A 26,866-nucleotide genomic window follows, 5' to 3' on the forward strand; every position below is an offset into this window, starting at 1 on the left:
CCAGAGGGAAGGGTTGGGAGGGCCACCCATTCACCCTGACCTCTGCTTGTGTGTTTGTGTAGAGCAGCCGCACCCATCCCAGGAAGGCGTCCCCAAACCCCATACGTCGCATTATTTCCCAGAGGCCGTCCCATCGGACCGAGTCAAAGGCCTTTTCAAAATCAATTGCTAAAAGGGCAAGCGGTGTGTCAATAATGGGAGCCCGCTCCAGTGCTGGGTGCAGCCGTCTCAGATTCATCCGGGTCGATTTAAGTGGCATGAAGCCACATTGGTCCGGTTCGATCACAGTGGAGGCAACTGATTGTAAAAGATTGGCCAGGAGTTTTGCTAGAATCTTGGCCTCACTGTTTATTAGCGAGATGGGCATATACAAGCCACATCTTTCCGGAGTTTTGCCTGTTTTGGGAATTACTACTATGGTGGCCTTACATAAGTCTGGTGGGAGGGTGCCCGATGCCCGGGTCTGGAGTAGCATTCTATGAAGGGGGGGTGCCCTTTTATTTCCGCCCAGTTTTTGCCAGGTTTCAGCCAGAAATCCTTTGGGCCCGGCGTTTTCCCTGTTTGTAATTGTGTCATTGCTTCAGCTATTTCGGTTTTGGAAATATCGGAGTCCAACAACTCTCTCTGTTGTACTGACAGGGATGGGAGGGCTATCTCGTCCAATATGGTTGGGTCAAATGGGGAGAACGGCGCCTGATACAGTTCGGTGTAGAATTGGGCAAAGGCTTCTGCCATTTCATCGTCTAATCGGCACCTCTCATTGTGGGAGGTGACAATCTCCCGGATATGGCGTTGTCCCTCGTCCCTTTTTTCCAGCCAGGCTAACATTTTGCCTGCCTTGTCCCCGAATTCATATATCCTCGCTTTGGAATCCCAGTGGGCTTGTTTAGCGTTATCCAGCGTTATGTTGTGAAGGCGCTCACTGGCTCATTGAAGAGACCCTTTGGTCTCAGGGTTTGGGTCCTTAATGTGTTTTGTTTCCCATCACATCATATCCCTTTCCGCTTCTGTTATTTTTTGGAGCCTTTCTCTCTCTTTATTTGCCGTCCAGGAGATTATCTCCCTTCTTAGCACCGTTTTATAGGCCTCCCATATTATTACTGGGTCGTTAACTGTTGCTTTGTTGATTTCGAAGTATTCATCCGACACTTCGGTAAGATGGCCTATCAGTTCGGGGAACCCGAGGTAGTAATTATTCAGTCTCCACGTTCTAGGGGGAGTTGTGCTGTGTATCCGCAGTTCCACCATCAATGCCGAGTAGTTCGAGATACCTCAGGGGAGAGGTTCTGCCGATGTTACCCTATGCAGATCTGTATTTGGGAGAAAGAGGTAGTCCAACCTAGATAGGGAACCGTGGGAACCCGAGTGGAACGAGCATCCCTTAGTCTCTGGATGTAGCTCCCGCCACACATCCCGAAGGCCCAGGGCAGAGGTGAAGTTGGCCAGTTTGGTGGGGATGTCTGGGTTGCGTCGTCTAAGGTGGGTGCGGCCCATGGTATTGCTCATAACATCGTTAAAATCTCCCCCCCAGAATCCACATATCGGGTTGGTGCCTCCCCATAAGGGTAGTCTGTTTGTCCAATAGTTCTTGCCCTATTCCCGGTGGGGAATCCACGGACATTACGGCCAGTTTCTCATCCCTGAGCATCCCCAGAACCAAGACGTAGCGGCCCCTGGGGTCTTGTGCTACCGCTTGTAAAACGAAAGGGGTACGTTTATGTATCAGGATGAGGGCGCCTCTGGCTCCCATTGTGAATCCCGCGTGGAAGGCGGACCGATAATTGGTCCGTCGGAAGAAGGTGCAGTTTGATCCCGCTAGGTGTGTCTCGGTTATCAGGGCTATATCGGGGGAGTGTCTGTTCAGTAGTTAAGTGATCAGGCGTCTTTTGACCACAGAGCCCATTCTATTCACGTTCCATAGGAGTAGTCTGAGGGATCTGGGGTGATCAGCAGGTGGTATCTGGGGTTGTGTGGATGCCATTTAGGGCATGTATTGGGGGTCTCTCAGGATGTCTTGGTCTGGGGGAGAGATCGGTCTCTCGCTGGTGTGTGTTGCGGGGGTTGGGATCCAGTGCTTTGTGGCGTGCAGTGAATGGCATGTAAAGTTGGATCTAGCTCATTATGCAAACATGTAGTGGCCCATAACTAACAAAAAACCGTAAAAACAACATAAACTTCCCCTATCCCCCTCCCTATACTTCACCACAACACGAAGTACCTGTCGCCTGAACATTGCCGGCACTCTATATTAGAGCGTCAACCTAAACGTAGGGTTTCAACAAACAAGGAGGCAAGAGGAAGTCCCTTTGGGTCCGTGTCTCCTGCCACCCTCTGATCATTTCCGTGGTACCTGAGATCTGCAAAGGATGTCAGTGTCCGTATTCGCCTGGGTCTCCGCTGCTCCTTCCCGTCAGTTGATTCCTATCCCTCACACGGGGGGGTTTGCCTCTTGTTCCAGGATCGCTGGTTCCGGGGCTTCTGGGTGTCTATCGGCGGGGGGACGGTTCGGTCTAGGCCGAGGCCTCCCTCCACGGTTCGTTGGTCTTGCGGTCCAGTCCCCTTCAATATGTGCTTCTGCCCATGTCCAGGCTTCTTTTGGGTCCGTGAAGTGGATTGTGGTTCATTTGTGGTAGATGTTAAGTTGGGTCGGGAACAGCAGGCCGTATTTAACGTTCATATGGGATAGCTGTCGCTTCAGTGGTTCAAATAACTGTCTTGACCGTTGCACCTCTCGCGTGTAGTCTGGGAAGAAGGCTATCCGAGAGCCGTTGTGAGTGACTGTTCCCTTGGAGCGGGCCATTTGGAGGAGTTTGGCGATCACCGTTCTTGGTGGCGCACCAGGTATAGGCCTTCTGTGGGCTTTCTCCACCGAAAAGAACTTGGAGAAGGTTTGGGGTGCAACAATGTCCACCAGCCATTGCTCCAGGAATAGCTCCATGCTGTATCCCTCCTCTCCTTCCGGCAGGCCGAGGATTTGTACATTGTTACGGCATGACCTGCCCTCTCCCTCGTCCACCCGGGCTTCCAGTGTCTTCAGGGACGTCGTTTTGTGGAGCCGGTTATCTGCTACCATTGACGTCAGTTCTGTGTTAAATTGATGCTGTAGCATGCAGGATTTTAACAGGATTATTTTGGTGGCACAGGAGCGCGATGAGCCTACGTGTTCATAGCACGTTGGCTAGCCACGCCCCTGCCCTCTGCAGATTTTTGATCGCTAGGTTTGGGATCCGAATTGGGATTGCACCCACCACATACAGGAACCTTGGTAGTAGAGACATTTTTATAGCCATTATCCGTGCAAACCAAGACAGCTCCTGCATTTCCCACCTTTTGAGGTCCTCAATCAAGGCTTTTAATAATCCCGGAATGTTAGCCCCATATAGCCTCTCATATGTAGGTGTTAGGTTCACCCCCAGATATTCTATTGTTTTCTGTTCCCATTTTAATGGGTAATGTTTACCCCACTCCCCTACCTGCTCAGGGTTTTCCGTGATGTTAAGCGCTTTGGATTTAGCATGATTAACATGAAACCCTGAGACCCTTGCAAAGCTATTCAGCAATGTGATGACCCTTGGGAGGGACTGTGTCGTGTCCCTTAAGAACAATAGAACATCGTCCACATATAAAGCTACGTTTTGTGTGCACTTGCTACCATCGATATCCCTTGAATCCTTTGATCCGCCCTGATCGCCTGTGCCAACAGCTCCATGGCCATGGCAAATATAAGCGGGGATAATGGGCACCCCTGACGGGTCCCCTTGTGTATGGGAATGCTGTCTGTGAGCTGCCCGTTAACCAAAAGTCTAGTAGTCGGGTTACCATAATTGGCTAAAACCTTACAAGAGAAAATCGTCCCACACCCGAACCTTTCCAATCTAAGCTGTCGAAAGCCCTAGTGGCGTCCAAGGCCAATATGGACATGCATTGCCCTATCCTTCTGCCCCATTCAATGACATGTATAGCTCTTCGAATATTATCATATGTATGGCGTCCCATCACAAAACCAGCCTGGTCCCGGTGGACAATCCCCGGTAGGACTCCGGCCAATCTCTGTGCCAGTGTCTTTGTGTACAGTTTTGCATCTCCCTTAAGTATTGAGATTGGACGATAGCTTGTGCATTCTGTTGGGTTTCTTACCCGGCTTTAACAGTAAAACTGTGGTGGAGGACCCATATCCTTAGCGAGTAACCCTTTGCCCCTTATGTAATTGAAATGTTTGGTCAGGGGAACACCAGTATGGCTTGGAACGTCTTGTAGTAGGCATTTCCAAACCCGTCTGGGCCCGGGGATTTATTCCCTTTCAAGGAACTTATGGCATGCCCCACCTCCACCTTATGTTATCGGGCCTCAAGCTCCAACCTATCCGACTCCGATATCTGTGGCAGGTCTACCCTCCCCAGGAATTCCCACTGTGCCCCCTTCTCTAAACTCTCTCCCGCTAGGCTTTGTGTGAAAGATGAGTGCATAATTTCAGCTATTTCCGCTTCCCCTCTTTTCAATTCACCCCCAGCTTTTTGAGTTGACTGATATATTATTTGGACTTCTGTTTTCGTAGCTTGGCCACTAGAAACTGATTAGCCTTCTCCCCTTTTATATAGTACGTTAGTTTTGTTTGCAGAAGGAGTTGCGTGGCTTTGTCTGCGAGATGCGCCTCTAATTTTGCCCTTGCTTTCATAAGTTCCCGCTAGGCCTTTTGTGATCCTTTTGCTGTATGTTGTGCCTCAGTGTTCCCAACCTTCATCTCCAGCTTTTGTCTTCCACTTTCTTTCTCCCTCAGGAAGTTTGTGGTTTGGGCAATAAATTCTCCCCTTATTGCTGCCTTACTGGCATCCCATATTGTTTTCCAATCTAGACCTGGCGTATCGTTCACTTTAAAGTAGTTCCGCAGGGTTGTTTCTATGTGTGACCTAAGGACTTGATCCGTTAAAATCCGCTCATTTAATCGCCATGGCTTGCGAACACGTGGGAGCGGCACTATCGGGTACACCCTAAAGGAAACCAGCCCGTGGTCCGACAGGTATCTCACCCCTATTTCCAGCCCGTGACTTGTGGGACTAATGTATCCGAGATCAAGATCAAATCTATCCACGAGAAGCCCCTGTTAGCCGAGTAGTGTGTGTATGATTTATTATGTGGGTGGTAAAACCGCCAGGTCTCTATAAGGTGCAATTCCCTAAAGAAACGGGCTAACGCCTGCCTACATTTGTTATCGTTGGGGGTGGCGGGAAGAGTCTTGTCCATTGAGGTGTCCATCACACAGTTGAAGTCCCCCCGCCCCCCAACTAGAACCTGTCCTACACACCACCCTGCCACCTAGCAAACTCATCAAGAAATGATCCTGTTTTCCGTTGGGAGCATATACTGCAATCAAGGTTACTTGCTGGCCCATCGGTTTCCCTCCCAACACCAAGTAACGACCCTCGGGATCTCGACATATAAACTGTTTCTCAAACCATACCCCCTTTGCAAACAGTATACCCAATCCCCTTCTCTTGGTACCACTTGAAGCCAAATATTGCGTAGGGAAGGCCCTATGTTTTAGCCGATGTACATCCCCTGGGAGCAAATGCGTCTCCTGTAACCATACCACTGAGGCCTGCAACTCTGACAATCTCCTCATAATCAACTTTCTTTTTATCTGTGAGTTTAAACCCAGTGCATTCAAAGTAATAAGTGTCAGGTCAGCCATACTCTGGGTTTCTTGCCATCCGACTTATTGACACTCTGACCACTTCCATTCCTTTGTGCTGTCAAAGTGCTTTATGCAGCTCCTCAACCTTTTGGTAGCCTATCCCCTCATCCCTCCCCCTTTCCAAACTTTAACCTCACGCATTAGAACAAAAATGTACTATTGCTGTACAACAGTATTCCACCGGGTCGTGTAGGGCCCAATTCCCACCCTCTCCCGTCACCCCCTCACTGCTCCCCCACTTTATTAACTTTGTTTTAACCAAGTTTTTCATGTTAACCCCCTTATTAGGAATGGTCCAGATTCTCAGCAACCCCCCCCTTACTTTGGTTTATTTCTCTACAGTCGGCACAGTGTTTGTATTGAGTTGGTTCAGAGCTTGCCTTGACCCTATCCCCCACTCTGTCTGCTCATGTGGGGTCAGAGTTCTTAGCCTCTTTGCTTCTTCTTTTTGGGCAGGGACAACCTGACCTCCATGTCTCCTTCCTTAGCTGTGTCGCCTCCAACAGGCCGTCTTTCGGGTTCTCTTCCTGGTCACTGGTACCTGTGTTTCCATCGTCTCTCATTAGCTCCGTCATTTCTTCCTCCTGAGAGATCATGTAACGCTGACGCTTCCATTCAAATCGGAGCCCACTCGGAAACATCCAGCGATATTTCACCCCTTTGGATCTTAGCCAGTCTGTAGCCACCCTTAGGCGCTTCCTTTTCAGTAGGGTTGCTTGGGTTATGTCTTGATGAAGTGAAATTGACACCTCATGGAAGCAGATTGTTTCCAATTTCCGGGCTTCCCGCATCATTTCTTCTTTCAATTGAAATAGATGGACCCTAGTCAGCAGATCCGGGGTCAGAGTTTTTGACTGGTATGAGGAGTATACTCTGTAGGTGAGATCCATGATGATTTCTTTATCTCCCACCTGGGTCCAGGATATGGCGAAACAAGTCCTCCAGATATTGCTGCAGGCCTGCATCTGGCACGGATTTTGGAATCCCCCTAATGCGTATGTTGTTATGACTTGACCTGTTTTTGGCTTCCTTTTGTTTGCACTGGACCCCGTCATTACATTCTCCTGACGAGCTCATCCTGTTCGTGCCCCTGTTCTGGCACTGTGGTTTCCACCTCGTCCTCTTTCAATTGCCAGAACATTTCTATTGAGGTCTGTGATTGATTTGGCCAGGTCGGAAGCACTTTTTTTTATATGCATCTTTTCAACTCCGTCAACATCGCCATTAGATCTGACATTCATGTCGGTGGATCTTCCTCCTCCTGAGGGCACTGGTGGGGGGGTGAGTGTATCTGGGCATTCGTTTGTTGCTGGCCACGTTTTTGCATTTCTACACTTTGCATGAGGGCTTTAATGTCCCCCGAGGCTGGCCCCTTTTGTTTTGCAGCTTGTTTGGCCAACCTCATTTTCCGGGGGCTTTGGGTGTACCGCTGTGTCCCAATTCTGCAGTTATATCTCCTGTAGCCAAGACTCCAGCCCAATAACAGCTTGTGGGGCCCAAGTGTCGTGGAATCTAGACCTCCCTGCCACCCCAGACAGTGACCACCAACAGGCAGTGATGTTTCAGCGAAGCCCCCAAGGTGTGGGATGCCCTCCTAGTTTCCTTTGCCCTGTGTCAGCACCAAGGCGCTCTCCGGCTTTGTTTTAATGTTTGGTACCCGCAGGACCTCCACTTCGCTTATCACTCCGAGTGTCCCTACTCTCACTCCATGCCCCCACCAACCTGAGGGGCCAGAGCTCAGATTCCGTCTCCTGCGTGGCCCGGGCAGTGCAAATCTATAGGGGGTGTGTTGGGAGCTCCACGGTCTCCCAGCTTCTCCGTGCGCCAGTCTCACACCCTACAGGGAGTGCCCTGCTTGCAGCTTCTTTCTCTCTTTGTTACGCGCTCCGGACCACTCTCCCCCGCTGCTCCGGCTTCCATTCACTCCAGAGTCCCAGCCTTGCTGCGCCTCCAACCAACTCGCTCATTCCTCTTCCTCCCTCCTCCTCCGCTGGTCCTATCTCGGGGAGTCTACTTCCCAGCTGCGGTCTGCCACCCCAGCCCAGTGCCTTGTCTCTCACAGACACTGCGACGCTCTGTCCCTCATTTCAGGGATTGCCTGTCGAACGGCAGTGCGGCCACGTCATTCTCTCCCCACGGGCATTCAAGGGCTCTCCTCTCCTCCGGCATTACTTCTGCCCACAGCAGGCTCGCCACTTCATTGCTGCTCCTCAAACCCTCGTCCCGGCAGCCATCTTGCTGTAGCGCTGGGCCGGCTACGCCCTACTTGTTCTTCTCTTTTAGCTGGTGAATCCGCTCCAGCCTCTCACCGGGGGTGCCCTGGCTGTTCCGAAACCGTTGCCCAAATTACTGGCCCATATTACTTCTAATTTGGGGGGGGTTGGGCAGTAAAACGGGGTCGAGTGTAGGAGCTTACCGAGACTGCATCCGTCAGCTTCCTCGGCTGGCCACATCCCCGTAAAGTGTTTTCCTTACCCTGTATCAGTTTCTTTCCCCCTTCGTGGGTTGTTTGAACTCTCAGTCCTGCATGGGCTTGTGCCTTTCTCAGCCTGATCATCCGCTTGTGGGTATACCGATTGGTAGCCTGGTGTGGGCTCTGCTCTGGTCTCAATGCCTTCTGCCCACTCCTGTTATGAGTTCTTCCAACGGTGGTGCTCATGGTGTCTCTGACCAGCACGGTTCTGCGTCTCAGACCTGGCTTCAGTCTGCATGGTCGGCTTTCTTTCGGCGGTTTCTCCCTTTCAGGACTGACAGTACTGTACCTAGTTTTGGCGGGATGTCAACCGGCTGCTCCTTGCTTGGCTTTGCTTCCTTTTGCTTGAACAGTACCGGGTTCTCCACCTTGAACCATGCAGCAGTGTTCTGCGGGTGACAATGTTGTTCCTCCTTTTTTCGCTCTTCCAGCGAGGGAGGGATTCCCTTCTCCGCACAGTTGCGCAGACTGGCATTTCTTACTCTGGCTGCTTCCCTCTCTCAGTATTGAAGTCCACAGTGCTTTGTTTCTCCTGGGAACCAAAGGTGAGAGCACATTGGTTCTGCCCGGTACAAACAGGTGGCAACAAGTTTGCGTCACAAACCAAGCCTTGCACTCTTAAAGGGCCCTGTACATTACTGCCCTGTTAAATCTCCATGTAACAAACTAATACTTGGGACAGGGAGAAAATGGAGGTGGAATAAAACCATTATTTGGGCCTTCCTTGTCCCCAAAGTGGGTAACCCCAGTGGGATCCTACTTGGCCTGTCCGCTTGGAAGTGTTTTGTATAATGTCCTCCCCTTTCTAATGCCAAAGTGAGTGGCTCCCCCCTTTGGTAGAAGGGACGAATTCCTTGCATTCGTCACAACACCAAACTGATTTATTTCTCTGTTTCCAAACATCTGTAGCTTAGGAGCTATTGACTTTAATGTATGTATGGGTTCTATAAAGTGCTATTTTAACTGTAAAGCAATGAAGCCCTGCATATGAAAGATGAATCCAGGGATTGAAACTAAGGTGCAGAGGTAGCAGGTAAAACTGGTTGGGTATAGGGAGCTCCAGAGAAGGCGAAGTAGGGATAAGTAGAGGGATTGGCTATTGGCAAGATGTACTTTGAAGAGCAGGGTCTTCAGGCCCCTGCTGAAATGTATAATGAAGGGAGTGATTCTGTGTTTGATACTTGTTTCCAGAGGTTGGGCACTGTCATATATTGCAGGGACCAAGAAGGCCGCCAAGACCAGATCACTCTTTCAAGAGTTTTATTAAGGGAGTTGTTAACTGAAAACACACTTGGTTCTTCCCAAAGCAACAAATAAGTGTCTGGCTGCTTACTCTTTCGTAGACAAACAGAAACGGCATATTGGACTTCTTCAGTTCCCTACTGGGTCTCCCAGAATTTGACCCCCCTCCCTGACCTACCCCCTACCCCCTCCCCCCTCCACCCCATTGTCCTACCGTCGTCCTGCATCTCCTGCCAGCCTGGCCTTCAGCCAATCAGGCCCGATTCCACACACCTCTTCGGACAAGTCCCGTGCACACAACTGATCTGGTTGCGGAGGTTCCTCAGCAGTTCATTCAGAGCAAGCAGCCAATGTGGGAGCCAACAGGTAGATTAAGGGAGGTGCAACACAAGGTCTGTCCCCCTTGAGTGTTTCACTTTCCTTCCTCTCAGAACTGTTGGTAACCTCCTTTAGTCCCTCTCGAACCTCCAACTGTTGGGGCTTAGGGTGGGTATGCCTGGGTCTCTGAAGCCTTTCTCTGGAAGCTAACATACTGTTGGTTCCTTTGGGTTCACCACCTGGCATCTGCCCTTTCTCCTTCTTTATGGAGCAGTGGGTTGGCAACATTGCATCTGCAGAACTATGTGGCTTCCGGGAACTTCATGAAAAAGCTCCTTTTATGTGTTGTATGATGATGAAACTCTGTCTAGACGCAGACTGCCTCAGTCAAGTGAAGATAACCCATCTCCCTTTAATGGCAATGCACCTAATCTTATGCTGGAACTGCAGTCTTATTCAAAGAAAGCTGCAGGCTCTCTAGGGGGAGATGGGGGTAAGCGCTCTGTGGTCTCTGGGGTTCTCATGGCCCAATGATGGGTAAAGGCTGGTTTGGGCATCTTACCTGATGGGTTTTGGCGCAACCTGACTCAATTTCAGTTTTGGCCCTGCTGGTGGCCTAGGAAGAGTCTGTACAGCTTTGACTACCTTGCAGTGTCCCTAGATAACTGTCCTCTGCCATTTGTCAGTGATAAAGAAAGGTGAACAAGGGAACCGCCCCATGCCAACCCCTGGCATGTTTACCATTTTCCCTCTTACAGTTCTTTGTTTTCAGTCTTGCAATGTTGGGTCTTTTGTTGATGCTCCGGCCTCCAGATGGTGAGTTACTCACCATCTACCAGTTCAGGTAGTACGGCCTCTGAGTGCTGCTCTGCTGGTTTGGTGATCTCTGCATCTCTTACTGTCAGGTTTTGCTCATCTTTATCACGTGTCGCTCAGTCACGATCTCCTGATCCTCCCAATGAGGATTTTTTGGGATATCAACATTCTCCTTGGAAGCAGCTGCCCAAAGTTTTCCAATAACTATTGAGCGGAGTCAAAAATAGACCCCCCTCCCCACCCACACCCCACTCCCCCCCCCCAGCTCTGATGAAGAGTTAACTGGGTTAATGTACTTGGGGCACGTGTCATAGTCTATTGAAACAAGATATAGAGAGATATCAAGGTTTTGTTAATCTGGAGGCAGGGATGAAGCTATGCAATGATATGTAATAGTTGAGTTGATTGAAGAAGTGGAGATTTATTGTTGCCCCGTATCTGTTTTAAAGATATTGCCACACATCCACAAACAGAGCAGAACTACTGTTGTTGTGCTGCTATAAGAGCATTGGGTTGGTGCTGCTTGAATATAGATAATGTGGTGAGAAGCAGGTGATATGATAGTCATTGTTCAATTGGTGGGGTGATGCTCTACACATACAATCTTAGTGACAACATAGGTGAGGTCACTTGTTTTGTGTGATGTGCATTATGCTTTCAACATTTTAAGTGGTGTTAAGTACTCTGGTGTTAACTGTGAGATGTATTGCCTTTCTTTCACTTTAGATTCATAAAGAATACCTAGCAAGAAAGCAGAGTGAGGACCCGCTAAGAGGTGGACACATTGAACACAATGCAGTTATAGATCAATGTATTATACGGAAAAGGACCACTTCGGTTGAAACGGATAAATACAGTGAAAAAGGGCCCGATGTTTATACACAACTTGCAGAAGCTCTGGAATGGGCACAGGCCAGCGAATGCAGAAACTCAGAATTACATGGTAAGAGCAGAATTATAAAGGATTTTGTGATTCACCTGTATGTGCAGAGCTCTCCTTTCCAATTTACTTCTGTTAGGATTAGTGCCTATTAACAGCTTTTACTAACGCATGAAAGTGTTGCTCCCAAACGTTTCATATCAAGTGAAACTTTGGAGCGCATAGTCCATTGGAATTTAGCTCTCCATGTCATGTCAAACACAGGATGTTCGCTACCAAGAGTATTTTAAGCTGGTGTGGTTTCACTTTTTCACAGTGGACATTTTCTTGATTACACCGTCATACCATTTCATTCATATGACAGACATATGTCAGATCCAAGACTAAATTCAGGCCATGGTTCACAATTTGATTTAAAGTTGTAAAGAGATCTGTACTTGCAACATAATGGGGGAAATGGAGCAAGAAATAATTGAGTTATCTTTATTTTATTTTGTAAAGCATACACACGTAACTGCCTCTAAACTCTGGCACACCACAGAGATACCTTGAGGCAATGTTACATATATCAAATAAATGACTTGGAGAATGTTAATGCAAGAACAGAGACCATGATGTCCGGAAGCAAAAAGTCAGCAAGCAAACTTCTTCACTCGTCTGACTGTGAGTTGCAAGTCAGCATGTTGAGAAGCGGTCTCCTGGTTACAAATGCGGTCTGATGTCAAAGTGATTGTGGGTAGCATACACAAATTGAACCGCTATTGGAAGTTTGGGTAGGAAGGAAAGAAAGGTTCTGATGGAGCCCTAAATGGCATTCATAATGCAAGACCAAACCATCCTCCCCTTGGTATACTTCAGAGTACAAAAAACATAGCCAGGGCTACCTCTCCAACCTCACATCTCTCTGCGCCAACCGTAGGATTCTGATTACTGAGGCCAAACCTGCATACGACTCTACCACCATCAGGGCAGCCTCTAACTGAATCAAAGTCTTCTGTGAAGTAGTAAAGCATTGTACCAAACCCTCACCCAACCCTAGAGGTACCAACAACTCAGGGGGAAATGTGGCAGAATCAGAACATTGTTTATTGAAAAAAATAGAGAAAATTCGAGAGACCATCGAATCAACATCTCACAGCATTAGCGCCCTCTGCACCCCAGCATGTTCACTGCCCCTCTGGACCGAAATGCTCTCCGATCTCTTCCGTGGATCTCCTAAAAATAGTTGCCCTCCTCAAACCTATTTCTTACTCTGCCAATATCATCCCGGCCTCCATCATTAAACAATTTATGGGCCCGGTGATTAACACACCCCTCTGCATCATTAATGTCTCCCCCACAGGAGGTTAAATCCCAGACAACCTCAAGACTGGTCAAAATACGACTCTTTTGAAATTACCAATCCTAGAACCAGACGGCCTTACCAACTACAGGTCTCCCGTTTACAAACCTCCCGTTTACAAGCAAAATCTTGGGAAAAGTAGTTGCTACACAACAGCTTACCAGAATCAAACAACTCCACCTACTAAATGACTTACCAGTCATGGTTCTGCCACAACTATAGCACTGAGACAGTCACCATCCAGGTAGAGGATGATGCCCTCCAAATCACGGGTAAGGGTGACTCATGCCTCCTCATCCTCCTTGACCTCTCGGCTGCATTCGACACAGTCAGCCACATCATTCTCTCTCTCCTTGCCTACAGGATGGGATTCTCTGGCACTGTCCTGAATTTGTTTACCTCCTACCTCTCTGGCAGACACCAGGCCGTCCAGGTGGATTTGTTTGGTTCTAACCGATTCATTGTCTTCTGTGGAGTCCTCCAAGGCTCCATCCTCTCGCCAATCATTTTTGACCTTTAAATGGAGCCTGTGGGCACTCTCCTAAAAGATCCCAATATAGGCATCCACCAGTGCTTGGACGATACTCGATTGTATATGAGAGTACATAGCGTGCAGGACATCACTCGTCTCAGCGATTACCTAGCCATCATCCAATCCTGGATGTCGACTGTTTACCTCAAACTAAACCCATCCAAGATTGAATTTGTCTTCATCGGTCTGTCTGTTGAAAAACAATTTGTCCAACAGTGGCTCAATGTTATGCACCTAGAAGGATTTGATCCACAATGCTCGGGCTCCACAAAATCTTTAGGCTTCAACATTGACAGCAGCCTGTCCTTTCAGAAGCACATAGCCATGAAGGCCCAAACAACCTGGTTATGAATCTCCCACTTCAAAAAATAAAACCCTTCATCCTCCTGCAGGTCTTCCAGACAACAGTACAGGCCGTTCTGGTCTTGCGCATCAATGGTAGAAATGCAATCCTGACAAGGCTCCCAGCTGTTCACTTTGCTCCCCTCAAAGCAGTCCACCACGCTGCAACACGTCATATTATGGTATCCAGTGATTCCCTCGAATACATAGCATCATACGCAAAAGCCTAAAAAAAAAATGAATCGAAAAAATACATTTTTTTTGTAGGTAAAGGAGACCCCCCCCCCATTAAATTTGTTTTTGAAAAAATGCATTATTTACGAGTGCACAGAAATTTGACCTTGTCCTGCCCCCGTCCTGCACAAACTACGTTGGCTTACAGGCCAGGAGACTGTTCAAGACTGCATGTATCACCTACAAAGCAGTCGCGAGTAGCATATCGTCATATCCGGTGGCTTAAGCTCCACAGATCTGGTGGCATACGCTCCTCACGCAGCAAATCAACCGACTGGCTTGAATCACAACCCATCCACAAAGAAAGGACCCGCAAACAATCCTTCTCTTTGTCATGATTCCTGCCCCTCATGTCCCCAGCCCTCCAAGATGTCAGGCTGGAGCCAGGCCGCGATTACCTACATGGCCCTCAAGGGCCTCTCCATCCCTCCAAAGTCCCACTTGGAGTCAGACGTGGCGCTTGTGGCACCAGACTCACTCCCTCCCATAGGATAACATTGGGGATTGGACTTGTAGTGCATTGATGGGGACAAGATGGATGCCCCCACATTTTTTTTTTTTTTTTAATATGTGTTTTATTTTATAACAACCACACAGTGCAACAAAACATAAATAGAACACAGCAAGCCACAACAAAGGCCAAACAACAGATATGAAAAAGAAAAGAAAGAAAAAACAGAACAGAATTAACTTAACAATCCCCTTCCCTCCCCCCTATGAGCCTGTAGGGTGTCCACCATCATTGTCCGTTCCATGTGGTGGGGTTCCGTCGCTCTCAGATCCAGCCGAGGTCGACCCCGTACTAAACAGTTCAGCCAATAGCACCTTCCATGCCGTGAGGGAGCTCACCTCTTCCTCCCCTCCCGCCCTGCTGGCCTCCCACCATGCTGTCGTCTCGGCGGCAGCCCATTTCTGGAGGTCACGCCACCATACCTCCACCCGTGGCCTCTGACAATTCTTCCATCCCATGGCTATTCTGCGTTTGGCAAGTACATAAGCCAAATCTTTAAGCTTCTCCACGTGCCGAAGCTTGCGCGCCCTGGGGTACCCTCCAAGCAAACAGGCCCAGGCCGAATCTATCTTAAGTACAATTCCCCTCCCTGCCAGCTTCTGCGCCACTTCACTCCAGTAGGTTGCAATCACAGGGCAGGCCCAGAACATGTGAATCATATCAGCGTTCTCTGTGTTACACTTGGGACACGCCTGGCGCCCAGTGTCTCGAAATCTGGAAATTCTCAGGGGGGTCATGTATGCCCTATGCGTGATATATAGTTGTATCTGTTTAAACCTGGCATTCCTCGATACTTTTTTGTGGTACCCCAGGGCGCGCTCCCACTGCCCATCCGCCATCGGGGCCCCCATCTCCGTTTCCCATTCCAACCTCAGGTACCCCAAATCCTTCCCAACCTTTGCCATCAGCATCTCGTACAGCCTGGAGACCTCATGCCCGCCCTCGGATGCGTCATACATAATCTCCAGCGTCGCATCCGGCTCGTCAGCCAATACGGTCTCGGGCCAAGTGCTCCGGACCTCCCTGACCACTCTGTGGAACGTCATGTATTGCCCCGTATGCAGCCCCGCCCCCGCCTCTAGATCTGCGAACTCCACCAAGGCCCCATCCTGCCAAATGTCACCCAGAGTGACCAGCCCCACTGACTCCCAGTATGTTCGCAGGATGGCCCTAAGCTGTCCGTCTTCCCTTGCCAAGGCCACCAGCGGCAGCTGCGGCATGCACGGCAGGGGATCCCCCATCATCCGGCAGGCTCTTCGCCACATGTTCCTGCCCAACGCTAGCATCTTAGGACGCCCCCTCATCCATGTGCTGGATACCCAAATAATCTCTCGCAGGTAGAAGGGGGAGCAGTCCTTACCCAACAGTCTGTGTTCCGGGGTTTCGTCGTCCGAAAGCCACTTGGCCACGTACTGCAGCTGCGCTGCCACGTAGTAGGCCTCAAAGTTCGGCAGCCTCACGCCGCCTTTCTCATAAGCATTCTGCAATTTCCACAATGCGACCCTGTTACGCGTGCCCTGCCATAAGAAATCTCTACATACCCTATGTAGTCTAGCAAAAAACCCCTTGGGTATCATGTATGGAATGTTATTGAAATAATGCAGCAGCCTAGGTAGCACGACCATCTTAAGCATAGCACCCCGGCCCATCATCGCTAAGGGTAGTTTCTCCCAAAACCTCATGCACTTCTCAATCCTCCCCACTGCCAATTCAGTATTGTGCCTGTGTTCCTCCCCGGTCGTGTGGTATACGTCTATGCCAAGGTACCGAAAGGTGCTTGTCGCCCATGGGATCCGCAATACTGGCAACCTCTCAGCCGGTATCCCCACATAGCCGCCCAGCGGGAACAGAGTGGATTTCCGAGGGTTGACCGCTATGCCAGAAAGCCAAGCAAACCTCTCCATCACCTCCAAGACATATTGCAAGTTCTCTTCAGGGTATTGGAGGTACAACAGCATATCGTCGGCATACAGGGATATCAGATGGCTCTCCCCCCCCACCTCTATGCCCACCGGGTCATACTGTTGCCGGAGGTAAATTGCCAAGGGCTCAAGGGCCAGGATGTACAACATTGGGGACCAAGGACATCCCTGCCTGGTGCCTCTACCTAACTGCCACCTGTCCGACACTACTGCCCCCGTACGAACTCTGGCTAGAGGCGCGCTGTATAATAATTCGGCCCACCTCCTGTACCCTGGCCCCATTCCGAAGTGATCCAGTGCCGCCAACAGCCACGGCCAACGAACAGTCGAACGCCTTGACCGCATCCAGCGCCACTATCGCCATTTCGCCGTCTTTGCTACATCCCCATTCGACCACTCTGTGTAGGCGTCTATGGTTGTGGGTAATGTTCCTGTCCGGGACATAGCCCGTCTGGTCAGGGTGAATCAGCTTGCCTATCACTCTCCTCATTCTAGCCGCCAAGACAGCTGTTAGGATCTTGCTGTCCTGGTTCAGCATCGACAAGGGTCGATAGGAGCCGCAACCGTGTCCCGGTGTATTGTGCTTGGGGAGTGGCACTATGACCGCTTCCCGGAGTGATTCTGGTAGCTGTCCCAGCTCAAACGCCTCATTAAACATGTCCAGCATGGGTGGGAGTACCTCCTCCCCATACGCCTTATAAAACTCACTGGGGAACCCGTCCGCCCCCGGGGCCTTGCAAGTGGGCAGCTGTCGCACTATCTCTCTGAGCTCTTCCAGAGTGATCGGAGCATCCATCTCCTCTCGCTCTTCATCGCTGATTCTGGGCAGGCCTATATCCCCGAGTACTTCATCTATCTCCTCTCGGCTCCCCCCTTCCCGATCTTCATACAATGTTTGGTAGTATTCTGCGAATACCCCATTTACCCCTTCTTGCGTATCGATCTCCGCACCCCCTTCGGTGATGACCGATCGGATCGGAGCCCTAGGGGTTTCGCTCTTATATAGCCAAGCGAGGAGCCTGCCTGTCTTGTCCCCACCCGCACGCAACCTCTCAATGTACTTCGTATAATTCAGGTTACAAAGTCTGTCCCAATGCCCAGAGCACCGCTGCTGCAGCTCAGTAACTACTTCCATATCAGTCCCACCCTTCTCCAATTCTTTTTCCAGCTCGATCTCGGCCTCTCGCAGGTCGGTCAGGATTCCGCCCATTAATCCCTTGGACTTCGCGATAGCAACTCCCCTCATCACCACCTTAAAAGCCTCCCACAAAGTACCAGCCGACTTGACACTCCCTGTGTTCGACTCAAAGTACGCGACTATCTCCTCCCTCATGTCCTCCTTGAATACCGGATCCCGTAGCGCTTCCGCCCGAAGGCGCCATGTTGGAATCCGTGCACGTGGGGGGCGCAGCCCCAATTGCATGATTAGGGGCGAGTGGTCCGAGAGGACCCTCGCCCTGTAGTCAATCTGTTCACACTCCGTAAGAATGTCTGGAGTGGCAAAAAAGTAGTCGAGCCTCGTGTGCAGTTGGTGCGGAGCCGAATAGTGCGAATACTGCCTCCCACCCGGGTGTCTCGCTCTCCACACGTCTACCAGGCCTAGATCCGTTAGCAGCGACTGCAATACCTTGGCCGCTGGGCTGGGCCTAACCATTTTGTCATCCGACCTGTCCTCCCTGGGGTTAAGCACACAATTAAAGTCTCCACCCCAGATTACTGTGCTCCCCATCCCTTCACCGAGTCTCGCGCACAGTGTCTTAAAGTAAGTCGCTGTGTCCTGGTTGGGCGCATAAGTGTTTATGATACAGACAACTCTACCTTCCACAATCCCCCGAACCATGGCCAGCCGCCCGTCCGACTCCACAACCTCCCCCAAGAGCTTGAATGGGACATGTGGTGCAACCCAAACCAGCACACCCCTGGCATACGCAGAGAATGTGGATCCAACCACTGTCCCCCTCCATTTTCTCCGCACCATTTCAAGTTTATCCCGTGTCAAATGCGTCTCCTGTAACAAGGCCACGTCTATCCTCTGCCTCTTCAAATACAACATGACCTTATTACGCTTCAGGTAGCTATTCAACCCTCTAACATTCCATGTCAATACCTTAAGGTCTCCCATGATTTATCCGTAGCTCCCACTTCCCCCTCTGGTCTGATCGCCTCCCCCCAGTCCCGATTACTTCCCTTCTCAGTTTCTTCCCCAGGCTCACATAACAACTAACACCCCCCACCCCCCTAACCCAACCAACTGCCCAGCTCCATCCCTGGATCTCAGGCATCCCCGTGTCTGGTTCTCTCCGGAAACCCGTGTAGAGAACCTGACACAGTGACTAATCTAAACACACACTGGGGTACGAAAAAAACGGCCCTCGGATGCCCCCTACACATCTATATCCGCGCTCGCGGACCATGTTCGAAACAGTAAAAAAGTGCATCCCCATCACAAAGTGGCAAAGACTATATTCCAGTCCAAATGTTCAAAGTCAGCCGGGCCCACTGTTTCACTTAACTCTCCCTGCTCCGTCCGCCATCTGCTCATCGGGCTCCTGAGGGCAGTTCTGCGCATCGAGCCATTCCATGGCCTCCTCAGGGGTGTCGAAAAACAGCGTCTTAGCCTTGAAGAAGACCTTAAGTTTGGCTGGGTAGAGTAACATATACTTGAAACCGGCCGTCCGCAGGCGCCTTTTGACCGCCCCAAAGTTCATCCGGCTGCGCTGCACTTGTAGAGTGTAGTCGGGGTAAGCAGTGATGGTTGCCTCCCCTCGCCGTATGGTGCCCCCTTTACGAAAATGTTCCAGAATCTTCTCCCGGTCTTTGTAGTTGAGGATCTTGGCGATCACGGGCCTGGGCGGATTACCCGGCGGTGGCCTTCTGATCAGGGCCCTATGTGCCCTCTCCACTGCAAATCCCTGCGTTAGGGCACCTCCGGTGATCTCCTGCAGCAGCAAGGTCTCAATAAAATCTGTGGGATTCTGGCCCTCAGCTCCCTCCGGTAGGCCCACAATCCGGATGTTGTTTCTGCGGGCCCGACCTTCTGCCTCTTCAGCCCTGCTTTCCAGGTTGCCTACCCTCTGCACCAGGGCATGGATCTCTCGTTTGTGCGCGGTGCATTCCGCCACCGTCGGGCCCATCTCCTTCTCCAGGGTCTCTGTGCGCTCGGCCAGGGTTCGCACATCTTGCCTCAGGAGGTTCACGTCCTCCTGTACCGCCCCGACCTGTAGTTCCATCGCAGTTTTCAGTTCGGCCACCGCAAGTTGGAGTTTGGTCTCCCATGTCGCCTTCAGATCTGCGATCGCTGCCAGGACCTCCTGGTTCGTTCCTCCTGCGGCCATCTCCTTGGGCTGGGCCTTCTCTTTGCTCCTGGTCCCCTCGGTGCCAGGCGACGTCTTGGCAAATTCGTCGAGTGTGGGCTGTTTATTCTTCGCCCTCAGGAGCTTGCTCGACATATCTTCGATCAGGAGCGTCCCTTCGATCTCGCTTAGGCCCCAGGCCTGGGGGCACTATGTCCCCCCGTCGCCACACAGTTTCGGCTACCTCCAGTCAGGCTTGCTCTCGCTGGATCGCGCTGAACGTGAACTGAGAGAATCGCCTCCAGAATCCCGGTCCCCGATCCTTTGTCCCAGCATCAAGCGACAGCAGCCATTTTGTCTGCCGGCGAAGCTCCGGCACCAAAACTTCTCGCTGCTCCTGAGTACACAAGCGCTGCACAATCCCGTGTGAAAATGCATCCACATGTGCAGCCGAGCTTCGCATTTACAGTCATCACCGTCTATGCCACATCGTAGCGGCCGTTGCGCGGATTCAGCCGGATAATGTTCGGATCAGCGGGAGCTCCCGTTCAGGCACGTCCTTTCACATGGCGTCCAAGCCACGCCCCTGGATGCCCCCACATATTTCGGTTCCCAGAACTTCATGTGCGGTCTAGTATTTTGGGTGTGGTTCAGCCCAGAGACACCTGGGATACCCAGAGACTATTTAAGCCAAACCCAGGCTGAGAAACATGCTTTGCGTTTTCTGCACCTGCAGCGTGACACTCACCGTGTTCGGATCGGTCTCCAGTAGCCCTGCATCTTTCTTCTGCGCTCAGCTCCTGCAAGAACAAGAACACAGTTAAGAACAGCCTTACCTTGCAGCGCTTCTGCCCATCATTCATCGCTCCTTCTGTTCTGCGGACATCTTCGGCGGTGTCATTCCCATCCCAGCACGCCGCTTCCTAAGGAAAAGGGAAAAGAACAGAAAAAAGGCATTAGTAAGCATTGTGCAAATCTTCACTTATTTTTAAATACTGTACGAGCTTATCTGAATCCCAGCCGCTCTGGGGGAACCCTGTCTACGGAACTTCTCATCCATCTGCAAGAGGGAAAAGACACTCCAGGTTAGCGTGGAAACATCTAGAGGCGCTGCATACCACGCTTACCCACCGCATTTGTTCTTCATAACCGGCATCCACGCTGAAAACGTTGCGGCACCTGCAAGAGACAGAAAAAGAACTCAGTTCAATGAAAATACGAAAGGGGTGCATCGCGCTCTCACTCACCTTCAGCGCTACTCATCTCAGCAGCACGCCACCATCCCCGGACGCCGGCCATCATCTAAGGAAGGAAAGGAACGAAGTTGGAGAACTGTTCAAAAGACTCATTATACTTACCTGTCGGACTCTTGACAGTGAAGTAACTAGGCAGCAACAAGCCCGCATCAATAAACGCGCCCCTGCGCTGAAAGCAGGATGGAGAGCACACTATCCAAGAAAACAAGGTGAGCTGTGGATCAAAGGGCAGGGTTGGACCCCGGGGAAGAAGGGGTTCAAGCACACAGAAACAATAGGGAGTTAAACTCTACCAATCCTGTGTTTCAGGCCCAGTCTCCAGCCGAATAGCCTCCAGGGAAGGGTTCAGGTCGTAAGAGGTCAGAACAGGCTGAGTGACGTCCCCGTGGATACCAGGTGAGCGTTACACTCTTGCCACTACCCCACCAACTGGAACTCGCAAATCTCTCAAAACATGGCTTTTTCAACAACACCCGACCAAGGACTAATTCCAATGGAGACATATACCGACGCACAGACCTCAACTCCAAGTACTGCCCTACTCTTAAAATATGCTGACCCAAATGCTGGCTACCCACACACTATACAGTGTTCCACTGCTCTCGAGCTAGGTTCGCACTTTAAACAATAAAATAAATAAATACAAATATACAGTCTTTAACCACTCCCACACTTTTCCATAACTCTTCCTTTGCATATGTCTCCCTGTTTTTGGGTCACAGATTTGACCCACTGTATGTCTGTTCTATAATGTATTGGGCTCCATAGTTGCCTCCCCCATCCTCTTTCTCCACTGCCCCCTTTGAGATCTTAACTCTTTTGCCCTTTGTAAGGGTGGCATGGTATCGCAAGTATGACACGGACACAAAAGGTACAATTTGTAAAACCTTTATTCAATTCTCAGGGTTTAGAAAAACTCCTACTTTGCCCTATAGCTAAGATGGGAGTAGTCTCTACCATCAAATAATAAAGAAAACACAGTCCTAGTCAGTCTCTGTCATATCAGAATGGCCTATACTAACAAAACCTAATGCCTGCCCCATCTCCTATACAAAAAGTGTGCAAAGCGGGGTATGTATGCAAAGGAACATCAATGTTGGAATATTAAGAATCAAAATAGCTGAGTCAGCTCTCCTCCCCACATTGGATAGCACAGAGTAAGTCGGTCCCTGTAGACAGGATGACGCACTCTGGCTCAGTTTCTCAAAACAAAGCAGTTCAAAAACGTGGATCGGGGCCTGCCTGGCCTTCGACGTTAAAGTCACTTTTCCAGGGTTCCAAAAGTTCTTTCACAGTTCAACAAAAGGGTTCACACTTTCAACCAAAAGTTCACACAGGTCTCCCTCTGTTGGTTCGGACCTCTCAATCACAGCACTTGTAGGGGTTCCCTTCCCCAAGTTTTATTCCCCTTCGTTAGGGGTTCCCGTTCCCTAACTTATCACACTTCTGGTCTCCCTCAATCGGGCTTTGACCTTTTCCTGATGTTGAAGACTTTCGAATGTGCGACGCTTTTACCTCCACAGGACCACTTCGACTTTCCCTTCAGCTCGCACTCTTGTCTTAGTTGCCCCAGTATTTCTTGGTCTATGTAGTTCACTATCATAAGCACAAGAGTTCAATATTCACTATCCACATGCCCTTTTGCCAGGTTCATTCTTGATCATCATGCTTTTTAAAGTTCATTCATTTCCTTGCTTTACAACAAAAGCATTTCACCTTTCGCAGAGACTTTCGAGTGGGATACTTCCTTTCGCCGGACCACTCTGCTACTCTGTATCACTGGCTTCACAGTTATCGGTAATTTAAAGTTCACCACAGGTCTGCTTTTCTTTGCGTCTCATTAACACGCTTTCAGGCTTCAATTGTAAGATATATTGTTCCCTTAACACACACAGGTCTTAAATCTCGCTTACCAACTCACTGGCTGTGTGCATTCCTATCTTGTCTTTGCTGTTTTACTTCACGAGTCAAGGTTAATACCACAGGCTTGGCCTCGCCTCCCCAACTCTGTCGTTCACCCGGGAGTGTCTTAGGTGCCTTTGAAACACAATGCAGTCTTCTTGTCTGGGATTCGACCTCTCCACGTATCTCTTACGGTTCTTTGGAGGCAACAACCTCCTGCAGGGAACTCCCGGGTTCCTTTACCCTTGGTTCTCATCCCTCTATCCGTCGCTCTGTTCCAGTAGATTCGCCTTCGCCCCGGAAGTTCTGCTGCTTCTTGTGTTCCACCTTGCTCAGAGTGTATCTCTATGTTCCGGCTTTTATCCGTGTGGGGAGAGCTACTAGATATCAGATGCATGTGATTAAAGTAAAGTGCCTGACTTTGCCTGGCCCGATTAGTGGGACATGTCCAATGAAATGTGTAAGGGTTAGCCTTGTTACTCTGTCGCCCTCTTACTCTGCCCAGTGTTTGTGTAGAAAAGTGTGAGGGAAGTTGGGATATCAGAGAATCCTATGAAATAGGAGGGATCATGGGTATGGGAAGAGGGGAATACTGCGTTTCACCATCGGTCGCCTCACCGCCACTCCCCAAAGAGCCCTCACCCAGGGGATCCTCACGCACTGGTCCACCCCCAGCTTCTGGATCCAAAGGCGATATCTGTGCCATGGCCACTTGAGAGAGAGATCCCGGGGGACTAGTAGGTGAGGGCACCCTTTTGGTTTCTCACACCTTGCACTGACTACTTCTTTCTAATGGTGTTCCTCATGGCCTAAACTATTTTATCTGGATAGTCTCCTTCAGTCATTTCCAATACTCCTCTTCTCTGTGTAAAAAACTCCATCTCCTCTCGATCTCCCTCTGCTGCTTACACAGAGTCCTTTCTTATTGCTATCTGATCTTACTTCATTCCTCATCTTAGAATAACTCTGGCGCCTCTTAGCCTTCTGCTTCTAACTGCACTTTTCCATAGGAGGAACCCATCTCTTGCTCATAACTGCACCTTTCCATAGGACAGTCCCATGTGACTTCCATCCTAGCATTACACTTACTAGGCAATACACACTTCTTCTGAAAACTCTGTTTAAAGCCACACAACAATGGCAATGTACAATACTCTTCTCTACAGTAAGCTTGAACAATTTTGCTGTGATTCACCACTTCATGGCTTTCTTCCCCTCACTACGGTCCTCCACCTCTGCCTCTGTAATATTTATTATCCAGGTTTATGGCCATGTTAAGCTGGTACACAGCTTCCTGTAAGATGGTCTTGTATTTTTATTTTTATTTCTTTTTTTTAAAAATGTTTTGTTTATGGTTTATATAAAACCTTTACCAAATTATTACAATTTACACATTTTTTTTATGACCAAAACCAAAATTTCATCCTATCTAATTGGTTTTCAAACATACACCATTCACAATTACGTTATTACATATTCAAGGAGAGGATAAACTTTGCACTTGCTATCTGAGTCCTCTTATTATTTGTCACAAGAATCTGATTCCATAAGTCTTCTGTTGCTAATATCAACCAATTTTCAAATAAACGCTTAAAATAATGAGTCCTCTTCTCCTTAAGCTTAGGACATTCTGCCAACAGGTGGTAAGGGTCTCCATTTCACCCAAACCACACTCATATCTACAACCACTGTTCTCCTTTTTAATTTGGTTCCTTATTACTTGGATTTCTCGAGTATGGAAAATGTTCAACCTAAAGCACAGGATAGTCTGGACTTGGACATTTCAACAGATAACTTTCTGTCATTTTCATATTTTTTTCAGGGTGCCCAGTTTTGTATATCTTTGCTTTTTCCATTGTTAAGATCCAGTCATGTTGATGCAGTTTCATTTTGACACGAGATGGATTCTGGAGGAGTAAATCTTCTGTGATGTCTGCTTCTTGGAGTATTTGCTTGATACATTTTCTCCAACTGTGTGCAAATAAATAATCTGCTCCTTTCATAAGTTCTGCTAATGAAGATGAGGCTGTTTCTTTTATTCCTGGGTCAAGGTGCTTCCTGTGCATTGCACAGAGCTTCCACTTGTACATTCCATGCAATAAAATGGAATTAATTATAGAAATAAATAAAATACAAATACAAAATACAATGATCGAAGCCCTAATTCTTAGCGTAGCTTTGCCATTAGAACTGAGTTTGGAAGATATAAGACGGATTTCCAATAGCGGCTTTCCATTGTGGTCCAGTATAACTGTATTCATCGGTTTTGTTTCTGATCCGTACAGGGGCTCTATCCCTGTTACAATTGGAAATATTCACGTATTTGTATACATCCACATTCTCTAGAGGTTTACTATTCAGGAACCACTTTCTTACTAGCCTTAGTGGGATCTACACACAAAACTTTAGTTTTCTGTACATTTATGTCCAGATAATTTTTTCCAGAGTATTGTTACAGAGTTAGTAACAGATTTTGCAAACCCTTCTGGGTTTGAGACAACAAGATCAGGTCATCAGCATATTACTTTAGCTGAGCCTAATCGTGGCGCATCAGATCTTGAACTCTTCAACTCTAGTGACATATCGGAAATAAAAAAATGAAAAGGTGTTGCTGCCATCAGGCAGCCTTGCTTCAGTCCTCGGCTCGTTCTAATACTGTCTGTCGGAAGCCCCTCTTGATTCAACCTGACTTGTATCGATGTATTCTGATGGAGCTGAGTGTAATATAATAGATGTTCAGGACATCCAGCAACCTTCAGTTTATTCATGAGCTTATTTCTTGACACTGAGTCGAACGCTGCCTTAAAGTCGACGAAGGCCATATATAGAGCTTGCTTGGAATTACTCATATATCACCGTATAGCAGATATGATCATAAGGTGGTCTTGTATATCATTTGTAATTGTCTGAAAGCTGTTTCATCAGTCAATTGAACATTCTGTATCAAATATTTGGGAAAAATGCCACTAATTTCTTGTTTTCGGGTAAGTCCTTCATATCCTGTACCTGGGGGGGGGTCTGCAGGTATGCCCCCAAATCAGATGATGAATTGCAACGTCTAGTGTCAGGGTGACTGAACTACGGGGCCAACAAGGTAGGTATTAGTGTTCTTGGGACCTGCGGTGGTGCTACTGGATGGGGTGTCCTAAGTATGGTCAGTGAGGGGTGGACGCTGGGATCGGGTGATTCCATGGAAGTGTTTACTTTCCCGTCTGCCTTATGCCCACCCAACTCATATACGTATTTCTTGGCTCTGTGTATCTCCTCTTTGATGTGTTTTTTGTTTACCATGATAAATCTCCGTTCTTATTCATAAGGCTAAGGGTTGGACACTGTAATTCTTGCCCTGCTAATAAGGTACACAAAGTTTTTCAGGTTTACATGTAGGGGGTTTAATCAGTGACTATCAATATCCAGAGGCCAGCCGAGGAGAACAGGATTCGAAAGGCACAGCTTTGAGAAAGACCTTAAAGGGTCGAAACACGTGTTGGCAGGCCTACCTAAATCACTGATTAAATCCTTTACATGAAAACCTTTGTGTACCTTATTATCGGCGCAAGAATTATGGGGTCCAACCCTTTAATGTTAATACAAGAGGTGCGGGCAACACATCTCTCTCCAATGAACTTGCTGCTACTTTAATTTACCAAAACTTAAACCGTATACATAATGACCCAGTGCTGCACAAGTTGATTCTGCCGCTTGTGCCCACTTTTGCCTTATTCTTAAGGCTATCCATGAACTGGTTATTATCCACCTTTAACCCGTTGTTTTGTGCTCACAAAGCTAAACCTTTTCTGATACTGTTGACATTACAATCACCTTACTCATTTCTCTTTAATCCTGCATATTTTGTCACCAATCATCTATTTCTCAATGTAACAGCCTAGTGTCCTACCTGGGTGTGAGTAGGGGCCACATGTAATAGAGCCATGAGCGCTGAAGCATGTGTGAGGGCTGGGTCTTAATGGGGTGGCCGGCCACAGAGGGCTAGTCACCAATGCTACTCTCTGCCTCAGGAGCACCTCCAGGTATAGTGGCCATACATCTTGTTAGACTGTGAGTTCCCTTCCCTCACAACTCTATACTTTTTGACAGAATGCCTGCTCCT

At 49.0% G+C, this 26,866-nt stretch overlaps 1 protein-coding gene across 6 annotated transcripts in view; it reads left to right on the forward strand.

Annotated features, from left to right (window-relative positions):
- LOC138567343 (uncharacterized) overlaps positions 1 to 26,866 on the forward strand; it is a 903,513-nt gene that overhangs the window by 280,653 nt on the left and 595,994 nt on the right. For all 6 annotated transcript variants that reach the window (XM_069645448.1, XM_069645451.1, XM_069645447.1 and 3 more), the window contains one exon: positions 11,268 to 11,484. In XM_069645448.1, the coding sequence (XP_069501549.1) occupies positions 11,268 to 11,484 (217 nt within the window). The remainder of the gene's footprint in view (positions 1 to 11,267; positions 11,485 to 26,866) is intronic.

Source organism: Ambystoma mexicanum, chromosome 2p (assembly GCF_040938575.1).
Source record: "Ambystoma mexicanum isolate Mex_15411 chromosome 2p, UKY_AmexF1_1, whole genome shotgun sequence".
In the NCBI taxonomy this organism is placed as follows: Eukaryota; Metazoa; Chordata; class Amphibia; order Caudata; family Ambystomatidae; genus Ambystoma; species Ambystoma mexicanum.